Genomic DNA, 12,628 nt, shown 5'->3' on the forward strand with positions numbered 1-12,628 from the left:
CATACTGAGGTTGAGGCGTCCATTTTGCTGACACAGTGCTGAAGTGAAAAGATGGCTCTCTGGATGTGGAGTGCCGGTTTGAGAGATTGGGTTACCCCAGACACTCCCAGTGGATCTCCCGGCCAAATGGATCTGGATCTCACGCTTGGGCGCACATATTGAATGCCATAAGAGGTCTCTGAGGTCTCCTTCAGTGGGAGGAATGCGCAGCCTAACAATGTGGAGTTTTCACCAAACTAAATTTTGCACCAAAGAAAAGTAATAGCAAGGACACTGGAACACAAGGGACACACACTGGATGCATACTGTACCTACATTTGTGCAGGTTGCTTATATCGGATAAAGTGGCAAATTCTCAGTCTGCCGAATAGCAACATACTGCACAGGTTCAGTAGGATCTCATAATTCTTTAATAAAGTCTTAACACAGACTGCCACTTTTTCTCTAGGGGACTATGGGTATTGTGCTGTCAAATGAAGAAAACAACCAAAATGCCAATTCACACACATCCTGGAGTGGAACAATGGCATTACAGCTACTCCCAAACATCTGGTCCGACTGCCCAGTTTCACCAAAGACTGGCCAGGCTCTTAGCAGCACTGAGTGCCACTTGCATTGAGGTTATGTTCAGGCGACGACACCGCAGAGGATCAGCCAGGCTAAGTTATCTCTGAATAAGCAATCCATTCTGCTGCTTTCTGATGGAAGAATACTTGGGGGCTGTGTAATTATATTGCTTTAAATGAACCCCTGAGAACGCCCCTGCCAAAGCGCCCACAAAGTCTCACACTTGGGCGAGTGTCAGAAACATATCGCTTGTGTATGCACTCATGTGTGTGTGTGTTTTGCTGCTTAGACTGGCGTTAAAAAGGAAGGCCGTAGTGGTTCTGATATGCCTCACAAGTGAATTTAATTAAATCATAAATATGAGCTGGAGGCCGCCACCCAATTTAATGTAATGGATGATGTGGGCCAGTCCATCTCTGGCAAAGCAAAGTTCTGGACCCGTTCAAATGCCCTTGAAGCTTATTAAAAGTGCCTGGCACGGGGAGATGCTAGCAAAGTTGTTTAATGGATGCCCAGCTTGCATTCAGTATGACAGTTAATGTTGGGCCGTACCATCTCTGCTTTGGACGAGGGGTTGTGTCTCCATTGTAGAAGTCTGCCACTGAAGTCCATTCTTCATCTGATCCTCATTATAGCAATGTAATAAAAGCTAATAGATGACAGACAACATGCACATTTGATGTTATGCTTAAAATAAAAAACAAATTGAACACGACAAGCTTTAGAAACCTCAATGTATTGTAAAAAACTGAACAGTATGTGATCATTTTCTGTGAGAAATTATCTTTAATATTATTATCCAGATGGGCAATATTTATATGGCTTTATATATGTTCTGCACGTAATAGACAATAGAGGAATATTATTGTGATTTGTATTCTTATTTCTGTTTGAATATGCATACAATATATGGTATTATGCAGTGTTTTATGTATGAAGTCTATAACGAAATACATTACAATATGTAACTTTATAATGTTTCTGAAACTGTGTAATTTTTCATCTAATGATGAGATTTCTTTGTAACACCGGAAAAGCCTATGCAGCCAGGTAAAAGGTAGCATGAGATTTCTTTATACAGTATAGCCCTAATTGTATTTTAATTTGATTTTAGAAGTTATCTGTTGTAGTTATGGCTGATACCGGGGCAGTGCCATCACAAAAAAAAAAAAATTAAACAAAGAACAACTAAAAGCTTAAAGGGAAAGTTACAGACGACGGGTGAAAACCAAGTCACACTCGGTCGGGCTTTTAACAGATGGAGACAATTACGGGATTGTAAATGATTCAAAACCAACCCCGAATTGGCCCTCAGGTATGTAATATGTCTATTTCATTCATAAAAAACCTTTACAATGCGCAATGTGGTTGTACCAATGACTGTATAAACAGTCTATGGGTTGTACGCCAGTAGCCTAAATTAAATTACGTCCCCCATTTCATTTTTTTTCTTATTTCTTTCGCTAGAATTAAAACACACTGACATTTACATATAGCCACTTTAAAATAAAGCATGAGTTCACAATCATTTGTTACTCACAGTGTAACCTAGTTACAATGAGCTGCAGCGCTGAGCCTTTTCAAAACAAAACTGAAAGCTTTAACAAATGTTATGCCGCTCGCGTGTCACCATTGATGAATCATTTGCTAAGACAGACAGATGTTGTTGCATGGGTTTTGTCCCACCCGGCAAAAGCATAAGAATCTTTTCCTCGGTCTCCCGGAGTGCTGGATGCTCCCTAAATAGACCTAGCGCAAGGGTGTGTAGAATGGGACCGCACAGGGTGATGGGTAATGGAGTCATTAATAACACAGACCTCCCTTAAGATGCTCAGATGTTTGTTAGCGAGAGCCACGAGGGAGTGAGGAAAAATAGGATGCAATTTGATACAATGAAAAAAAAAAGCAGTGGAAGATTTTGATGATGATCGTGGTTATGCTGTCATAGGTCTTATCTGATGGGTTTATTGTGTTCACACACATGCACACATTAACACACTGCTACACAAGTATTTTAGATAGATAATGAAGGGACAAAGAAGCGATTTCCTCATACAGTTTTTAATATTTCCATCACATGTGCAACACAAAAAAAATGAGGTCTGCCAAATACAGAACTCCATATTTGTACAATACATTTTAATAACATCAGAGATAACTGTCCTTTTGCTGCAGGAGATGGTGATTTCCTGTAAACTGTGTACGAACAATTCTCAATCAAAATGTCAAAACATTAAAGTTTTATACAAAAGTGCATCTCAGGTTCAATGAATGCAAAACATTTACATAACAGAATGGTTTAAAGTTATGATGCCACAGTGGCTTCCAGCTTGAGCAGAGAGCAATGGTACACTGCAAAGAAACAAGAAGAGTATTTGGGCACTCTCCAGGAGAGCCAGGGATGGAGTTTTGTAACTACGGTATATCCCCAAAACCCCCCAACATCCCCATTATGTTCAGTCTTCATGACCCCAAATCCAAATGGATTTACTCCCCCGTTGCGAAAAAATAAGTATGGATAACAAAACATAAAGATTAAAAAAAAATTCCAGTAATCTCCAGGCTTCAATGAGCAGTAAACATTGACAACAGAAATGTACAGGTTAAGTCAGTGGGCTGGAGATTTCCCCATGCTCTGAGAGCCACATGGGAGCTTCACGCCTCTGTTCACGAGCCAACCAGAGGAACTAGCCTTTTCCAAATCTGTGTCACTGCGTTTGCATATATCAGCATCCTGTCCTGTTTTTCTCTTCTCTGTGTTGTTTTTCTTTCTTTCTTCCCCCTTTTTTTTGCCTCTCATCTGAACTACAGCACAGGCAGTGCAGATTAGTCGCACCGCCGTTCCCAGCTGGTCCTCTGGCAGCCATGTTACGATGGACACACAGACAAGATCTCAGCCTATGCTGGTGAATCAAGCTTTTCTACCCCATAATGATTGACCATGTGAGGACACAGAGTGACATACTGCGCAGTAGGAGTGGCGCTGATGAAAAGAGTCCTCCTGACAACACTTGCTGGTTCCTACAGCTTCCTACGCTCTCAGTGGCACCCTGTTTCTCCTTTACACAACTGGGTTGAGTCCCATGTGGTCTGATTGACAATGTCATTAATATATTTTTTTCCTCTTCTCTTTTTTTGGACAAACATTTTGAACTGTACATTGGCAAATACTGCATAAGATTGCAATATAGCTGTAGTTAAGCAACACATGAAGAGTCCTATGTACAAACAAGTTGGCTTTTTCTTTATTTTTGAAATAATGGTTAGTAAAGAACAGAGAGGGTTCTTTTATGTTCTTTCCCCCTCTTTCTTTTATTTTCTTTGCTTTGCTTTTCTTTTTTCTTGCTGTGGCATGGTTCCTTGTGGTGAAACTGAATCGAAAGTTCAGTGCAAGACAGTCAGTGGGAAACTGCACTGACGGTAATTGGCGGTCAGACATTATTCTCTGCGTCATGTGATCCTTGTTCTTGGCCACGGCGCTGATCTTTGCCACGTTAGCTGCTGTGCTGAGTCAACGCGTGGTTCTGCAAGGACACAAAAAGAAACAGGGGAAACATTATGATCACATACAACAAATGTGTCTTTCATTTTCCTTCCTTTTCATTAAAAGGACAGTGTACATTATTCATCTTCCACTCCAAGGACACTAATGTTCTAAACCTTGAAATGTATTGTTGTAATCATGATGCAATCATAACACGTAATGTTATAATTGACAACTCTTTTGATTATCTTGACATTTGAACATTGTCATTATTAGGCTTTCATTATCCAGCTCCAGGAGTCAAAACCTGTGTGGGCTTTGGGATTAAGCATAGTTAAGTCGTGGTCTAACACAAAGGCACAAGACCACTGGCAGATAACATGCCATTCCTCAGAAATCCTGCCTCCTGATCAAAGACTGCGTCCATGGAAACAAATCCATAACAAGGCACTGACACACCTGACACAATATCCTCCTATCCACTGCCTACATGTTTGGAATTTGCTTCAAATGTACAGTGCAGAAAAAAGAAGTTGAGAAATATTTTATGTGCAGGTGAGGCCGCTGACTATTTGATCCTCCACACTAAATAAATATGTAACGGTGCACAATTCACTATGACAGAATAACAAGCTGATGAGATCATTCTGTTTTGCTGTATCTCCCAAATTTATGCAGGCACACATACAGACCGTTGAGAGTGGTTGTAGTGTGGGCAGCTGTGCCAGGTTCTTTAAAGGGAGTGTGGACCAGGGGGTGTGTAACTGGTGTCCCTGGTGGGCTGAATCCAGGTCATCTTTTGAAGTGACTGCTAATCCCTTTAATGCAAACTACATGCCCCACTTGCTGCGCTCTGTTTAAAACACGGCCTTGGACTCTCTAAACTGGCATGGACTAGACACACCTGTCACAGAGTCATCAGCACGCATGCATGCACAAATACACACACACCTCACTGAGTGCACACATACATTTTGTTCTGCACAGATATGAGTGAACAAGGATGTGAAATGACATTTTCTAGTTTTAAAAATAAAACGGTAAGGAGGAGACAATCTAAAATGATTAGTGCAACCTCAGTGAGAAGGTTTACCACAGCAGTCACCTTCAGTCCTGTTGGTGCAGAGTCCCTCAGGCAGCGCTCGGAGACGACTATTAGCCCCCCTTGCATTCATTCCTTCCCTCTTTACCCTTTCAGCTGCCTCCATATAAAGCATTTAAACACCTCGACAGCTTTCCTTTCAGCTAGGGCGATTACTTCCCGACAGGTGGGGTAATAAGCTGTTTGACGGGGAGCAGGAGTGTGACCCCTGTAAGGGTTAGCGTGGCTCGCTTGGGCCCTGCTCTCCCTTTTTTAAAGAGGCGGCCCCGGACAGCTCCTCTTTTTCCCTCTCTTCTCTCTTGCTGAAATAAAGCTCCTTTAAGTGAGTCTGGGAGGAGACTCCCCACGGGACGCTCTCTCTCTCTCTCTCTCTCTCTCTCTCTCTCTCTCTCTCGCCTCACCTCACCTCCTCCCCCTCCTCACACTCCACCAACCCCCTACCCCCCGGTGAAGACATCCTTGGCGTTGCTGAGGAGGGACAGGAGCACAGCAACCTTATTAATGAATGCGGCCCATTACCCGTCAGCCTGGCTCCTTGGCGACTCCCAGAAGCCCCTGCAGTACGTGACTTCAAATGGCAGGATATTGACACGAGGAGAGCAAAGCGGCTAGGACTGAGTGTGTGTACCGTGTGTGTGTGTGTGTGTGTGTGTGTGTGTGTGTGTGTGTGTGTGTGTGTGTGTGTGGAAGAGAGAGAAAAAGAGAGCGAAAAATGGTGTGCATGCCTTTGTGTGAGTGTGCCAGTGCATCTAGGTGTGTGTATGTGTGTGTGTGTGTGTGTGTATGTGTGTATGTGTGTGTGGACCCCAAAGGAACGTAGCTCCTTGGATATAATGTAGGGCTCGTAACAGCTATTAGAGGGGAAAATAACCTCTCTGGGGAATGGCTCCCCCCTCTGCATGTCCCAGCTCTGTCTGACACACACTGCATTCTACCTTTTCCTTAAACATACCAGGAGTTTTCTCACTGAGGGCTTTCTCAAGGACGGTGTTAAACGACTTCAGTGGCTGTGGCAGCCATGCAGACTAAAGGGAAATAGAGGAAAAATGTTAAAAGAAAATGAAACTGATACCTTTATCTCTGTGGATACTGAACTCTGCAGAGTAGCTATAAACTGTTCTGTGTATGAGTATGGAAGGTTGGAGGGAGGGGGAAAAATCACTTCCCAATTTTCATCCTTGTCAAGTTCATCAAGTACCTCTGCACCAGCACTGTATAAGTTAAATACTTATAGTACCAACCATAAATGTCAAACTAGATGTGTGCAAGAAAATGACCAAAATATCCACTGCCCCGGCATGGAGGATGTCACTAATGGTGTCACACCAGAATCACTGCAATTTAGGATTAGATGCCCTCCATTAAGCCTTTTAGCTCTCATCCTAACGCCCTCCTTCGATGCCATCCTATTCCCCCTGAAACTCTGCCATTCCTCTTATCATCCATTTCCTTCCCTTCTATGCAACCCTTAATCTCCTCCTCGATCCTTTCAACCACCTGCTGGCCACACAGGCCTGCTGCAGGGCCCAGTTGCCAGCAGTGTTCAGGTAAACCACAGCAGTCAATTCTCCACTAAATTAAATTTTGCTCTGATCAATAATGCGCACCCGCATCTCCCTTATGAAGACTGGCTGCATTGGCTTGGAGCGAGCCTCTTCCTCCTCGGCTCTGTACCACCGTTAAAACCACCACTTTCATCTGATTACATCACCCTACTGCAACGCCCTCAGGGGTAGTGGGAGAGGAGGGGGAACATCCGGCAGGGGTCTTGTGTACCCATGCAAACAGGTGCAACATGTCTTAGGAATTTAACACTGCCGCAGAGAGGGAGAGGGTGAGAAAAAATGGGGAACGATTGGGGAAGAGCAGAGAGCGAGAAAGAGCAAGTAGGCTGGGGAGTTGATTTATTATCTAATCATTCTTTGTGTCGTTCCCCATTGCTCTGGCCTCCATCGATAGCACCCGGTCTCCAGTGAGGCAACAGAGGTGCATCTCTTACATCAGCTGTGCAAAGGAAGTCCAGCGAACTAGCAGGCACATTCTCTCTTTCATCTGATCTCGCTGTATTAAAGACAATCTTCACATCGTCCAACATCACAGAGAGAAGATGTAAAGCTTAATCGCAACAATGTTTGATTAGCATAATGTTAATACCTGCAGTGCACATGTTAAGTACATTGTGTCTGCTCTTCTACCTGGCGTTATCCAGCGTGTATCGAGCGATTAGAGAGCTGAGTGAGCAGTAACGACTTTTTAAGCCATGGCCTTTTCAAGGCTTCTCTAACAAACGTAGCACTTTACACAAGTGTAGAGCTGACCACTGAATTGTACAGAATTTGTCGCATTATGTATCCTTCAAATTCTAAGTGCTGTATCGTTAAATTCTAACAAATTCTTGACATTTACCATATATATTGCATAGAAATGTTACCTAAATTAAAATTAGTACAGTAGTAGAACTAACACTTAATAAAAGCACAAATAAATGCATTCATCTTTACAAGGCTGTTAACTAATACAGTTGAAATTGCTGCAATTACATTGTTTGAATGACTAGTTCTATGTACGTCAGGATTATGCAAAATAATAAAAAAAAGCAATTTAAAAAAAAACAAAGCCAAAATGTAATTAACCTATAATTTTTTTTTTTTTACTGAGTACAGTGTAAAAAAAGGTATAGAAAGGTATAAAAAGCCAAGCAGGAAGAAGTGCAACTATAGAACAGATCATAACACAGTTTGGAGAGTATTATCTGCGAATATCGTAGTTGTACATGTCTGACAAAAAGAAAACTTTTTACAGAAGTTATTAAGTACTATTAAAAGAATCAAGACATTTATTTCTGACATGACATGCTAGTCCAACTGTAAAGCATAGCTTTGCTATTTTGAATCAAGAAAGTCTTAGTTACAGTAAAGATTACTCATTAAAGAAACTATTTAATTAGAAGAGTGAAACACATTCATAACCCCTGCGGCTAAAGTGTCTTATTTGGTTTATCTATAATCAGAAATTTGAAGGAACCGTCAAAACTGTAAACATCCCCCTCTAAGCTCTGATTAAAAGTCTTATCCGTCTGTGCCGAGTTTCTCTCCTACCCTGCATGGCTTACATGCATACATCTGCATAGCCGCATCTGGAGCATGGGGAGTGTGCACTAAGCCACTGAGACTTGTGCATACCCGTAGTCATCACTTAGGAATTTAATTAACACATAAGAGGACGCCATCAAATGATACTAAAACAAAGAACCTGTGGTCTTTCTTTGGGGCTCCAGACAGCAGGGTGACTTTAAGCAATGGAATCACTTGGATGTTTAAGCAAAAATCATGTTCGTGTAATGATTTAAAGCTAAAGAATGGTCAGTAACGACCCCATTTTGGCTTGGGTAATTTTGTGAAAGTTCTGCCCCCGTGTGAAGTGTTTTGTTATCGTTCAAAACTGCTGTGGAGAAAGACCAGAGTGCTGCATTCTGCCTAGATCTTTAATGGTGTGTTGAACTCGGTCCAGTATTGACTCAGTCCTCCCTTTGTGCATTCCCTACTGTTGACCAGTCCACTGAGGGAGTAATCCTTTCCTGCTTTGACCTCAGGCCGTGCTTACTGCTGGCTAGTTTAGCCAATGAAGAACACAATCAAATAAATAATACAGCAGTTGGCATTCTCCACAGTCATCACTTATCAGGCCGTAGGGAGGGTTGACCCCAAACACTGTTGTGCCACAACCGGCCTGGTCTCCTTGGTAACAGACTGTCTTGTTTGAAGTGAGGTGCCCGGGGAGTCATGGTCGTACAGTAACAGCACTAGGCTAGGGTGGAGTTGACAACAGCAATGGATTTTAATGTCTTCCATGTGTGTCATTTTACCTACAGAGATATTCACGCTGAACGCTTGTAAAAATATCTAATAAATCCATAATGCTTGAAATGCTTTGATTAGATGTCTAACTACCCCAACCAAATGCTTTTGAGGTGTAACCGGAGATGACGGACCACCCTTTTTGTGGGCTGGTGCTTTGTAGCTCCAAATGATACTCATTACCCTGTCTAAGTAGACAAGTGAATGGTACTAGAAACACACTATGCAGTGATCCCGCTGTTTGACTGAGGTAGCAAAACAACTGCACAACTGCTGTGTTATTATGGGGCCTCATTAAGTGAGGAGAGAGTGGGAGACGGGGAGAGGGAGAGAGGGAAAGCAATAGAGAGAGGGCCGGCGAGAGGGAGAATAAAAAGAGAGGTAGAAAAAAATAACACAAGAGAGCGATACAAACTGTATTCTGAGGTGATAGCAACACACAGATGCCTTTCCAGCCAAAATGAAGACTATGACTAAAGAACCCAATTAAGGGCTTTCTTAGGGGAGCCATCTTGGGAGGGGGATGGGTCTTCCTGGGACATGAGCCCTGGGCTACATCCTCTAATTAGACAGAGCGAGGGGGGAGGATCTCTGCCTGTCACTGGGAGGGAGATGGGGTCCATGGGGTTCCACATGTCAGTCCCAGAAACAAAACACAATTACTCTCACATTTAACCACTTCAGTCAGGGACAGACTTTGACTAGGGATGCTACAGAGTGTCTGGCCCCCCTCCCTCTCCTGTGCTGCTAGATATGCCACTTCACAAATGCGGAAAATGTTGAGGACTAAATTTGCTAGTGCATTTCCGCACTTCTATGGGAAGGCGAGCGTCGATCCTGCACTCTCATGTTTTCCAAACGAAATGGAGGAGCAAAACAGAAAATGAGCTTTTAATTGACCAGTGTCACTCGGCATCCTTTTCTAAAACTGAAGAGTTAAATTGCTTTGGTGGTGCATTGTGTGAGTAGTAAATTCGAGAGGGAATAATTGTTCTAATGCTGTTTATTTTGGCCTCTGCTGCATTTTGTTAACATCAACAGCGTAATAGACACTTGAAAACCAAATCACTACAGGCAGTAGATTAAACCTGTAGTGATTTACCTGAAAAGCGCTTATAATGGCATTTATCAAAGTTGTTGAAAAAGTCAACTAAGAAAAGTAAAGGAGACATGTTTGAGGGAGAGATCCGGTGATGGATTCTAGCACAGTACACCAAGCGTCTCCTCTTTGTTTGGATTTAAGTTTCCCCAGTGGCGCAACACAGTAAAAAGAAAAAAAGAACAGCTCAAAGGCTTCTGGGAGTTTTTGTCATGTCTCCCTCCAGACAATGTGTTTGCATGCACATATCAGACCCTGGGAGAGACAGACACAAAGACAAATACATAGATGTACACACACACACACACACACACACACACACACACACACTGAGAAAGAGAATATCCTCCCAGGATCATTAGGTCTGTCATGCTGTCTTATTCTGATCCACCTACAAAACTAGCACACCACTATTGTGATACATCACTAGTCATCTAAGGGTGTTTATGTCCCCATTTACAGTGTGTGTACAGTGTTGTACATAATTATAAATAAGCTTAAATATTAATGATGGCGCCTCACAAGCTGCTGTGTTTTTTTTCTAATTCATTGTTCTTTTATTTTGTAGTGCAACTTTTTGAAATGGTGACAGAATTCTGAGCACCTGGGGTGATGAAGAAGAAAACAAGTTGTCATATAAAAGAAAGAAAATACATATACAACTTTCAAAAGCGTGAAGAGCTGTCATATTTGGCAGATCAAGATATTCAGAGAAAATGGGGTGTTTGAGAGCCGCTTAGGGACAAACACATGAAGCTTTGCTTTTGTGCGACACTTTTGGGACTCGGGGCAGTTGGGGCGTTTTTGGGGGCATATTTTAAAATTCATAAAAAAGATAAAGGAAAGAAAAACTTCTGGGGAATTATGTCTCTGTGCTTAATGCTGAAAAGTGTCATTCTTAAAATTTTAAATGAAAAGTAAGGGGGGAAAAGAAAGGCCTAAAATATTGTTTTGAAGAGCTATCATTCATAGAATCAACTTTAGTTATTCTAATGCATTATAATATAAAAATGCAGCACACTGGATACACATTTGGATACATTTAACCTGTTTCATGCACTCTCCCCCCCTACTCCCTCCTTTCTCTGCAACTGTCCATCTCTCATTTTTCTCCCTATTTTCGGTTTTAGACGGACTATGACACGCGTAGCTGTTTACACCTAGTGACCGTGAAGCCTATAAATATGCTTAATTAAAACAGTGGAATTGGTCACAGCTTGGCAATAATGGCTATCACACGGGGAGCGGAGAATCTCATTTGTGTGGGGAAGTAGAACATGATGCAGATGTGCTCTTGTCACTTTCAGCACTCATTAAGGCCAGGGAGCTTTGGATTGTCTTTGAAGGAATCCTTTTAAAAGACACTCCAATTAAGGTACATGTCCTGCGGGCGTCTGAGGAGAGGGAGAAGTCATACAGTACCCCAGTCCTCCTTCCACTCCTCCGTCGATCGCGGCGCGACTTAACACATGACTTACAATCTCGTGTCACTTCCGAGGAATGATAATGAAATTGGAGGATGGAGGGGAAAAAAGACAGCCCAGCTTAAAAGGACCAAGGGAATCTCACGCAGAAAATGTCATCTTCACTGTTGTGTAACTTCAATCTCATTGTCTTGTCTTTGGAGGAATTGGGACCATTGGGAGAGAGAAGAATCCGATTGCAGCCCTGCAGTACACCGCATCGCTGGAGGAGCTGAACTTACGTGTTTCTTCACAAGTGAACTGCACTTAGAGAAATGTCAGATTTAAGCTGTGGCTAATATACGGCACATACATCAGTTAATGAATCTGGCTAATTACTGTAATCCAGCCTAGCAGCATTGTCAGTGGCTCAGTTCCATTCACATTGTCAAAAAACTACTGTGTCTGAAGCCATCGCAAAGGGAAAAGGAAGTTTATTATCAAGTTGCACATTGCAATGTGGCCTTTGCTAGAACCCAGGGACATTGTTTTTCTCATAAGTCTGCAGCTGCTTTTAAAATGACAGGGCAGTGGGTCTTATTTGGGAGAGAGGATGTAGTGAAGCCATGTCTCCTATAGTTGATCAAGGGGTGGCCAGTATTTGAGGGTCAGAGAGAGTGCTGCACTGCCAGCCTGCTTGCCCTCCCCATCAGCACCTCATGAAATATCTAGACTTTGCTCCATATTTTAATGGGCAGAGGGATGCGCAGGGTGGAGGCTGTGTGAGTGTGTGTGATGGTGGAGGGGAGTCCTCTGGAGAGTTTTGAGGGGAATGGTGGTCTATGCATCTCAGTGCTTATTTTTTTGTCTGTGAAAGAAAGAGGAAAGAGGGAGCGGGAGAGGGAGAGCAAAAGATATTATTCTCCTTTGGAATCTGGATTCTGGGGCACACAGGCCCAGGAGTCAGTCAATCTGGCCAGTCTGAGGGGGGCGGCTGGGCGGGGGGTCCTAGGAGGGCTGATTAGACGGATGCTCTCCCATCATCCATCTCGACAGGCTGGCGAAAATTGGCTAGCCCCTCGCAGGGTAGAGTTCACGGGGGGAAGCGGTGGGGGA

The 12,628-nt window shown here is 42.9% G+C and overlaps 1 protein-coding gene across 5 annotated transcripts in view; it reads right to left on the reverse strand.

Annotated features, from left to right (window-relative positions):
* Positions 1-2,612: 2,612 nt before the first annotated feature.
* znf521 (zinc finger protein 521) overlaps positions 2,613-12,628 on the reverse strand; it is an 89,932-nt gene continuing 79,916 nt past the window's right edge. For all 5 annotated transcript variants that reach the window (XM_028593502.1, XM_028593501.1, XM_028593499.1 and 2 more), the window contains exon 8: positions 2,613-4,091. In XM_028593502.1, the coding sequence (XP_028449303.1) occupies positions 4,062-4,091 (30 nt within the window). In that variant the 3' untranslated portion in view covers positions 2,613-4,061. The remainder of the gene's footprint in view (positions 4,092-12,628) is intronic.

This window comes from Perca flavescens, chromosome 12 (assembly GCF_004354835.1).
Source record: "Perca flavescens isolate YP-PL-M2 chromosome 12, PFLA_1.0, whole genome shotgun sequence".
Classification (NCBI taxonomy): domain Eukaryota; kingdom Metazoa; phylum Chordata; class Actinopteri; order Perciformes; family Percidae; genus Perca; species Perca flavescens.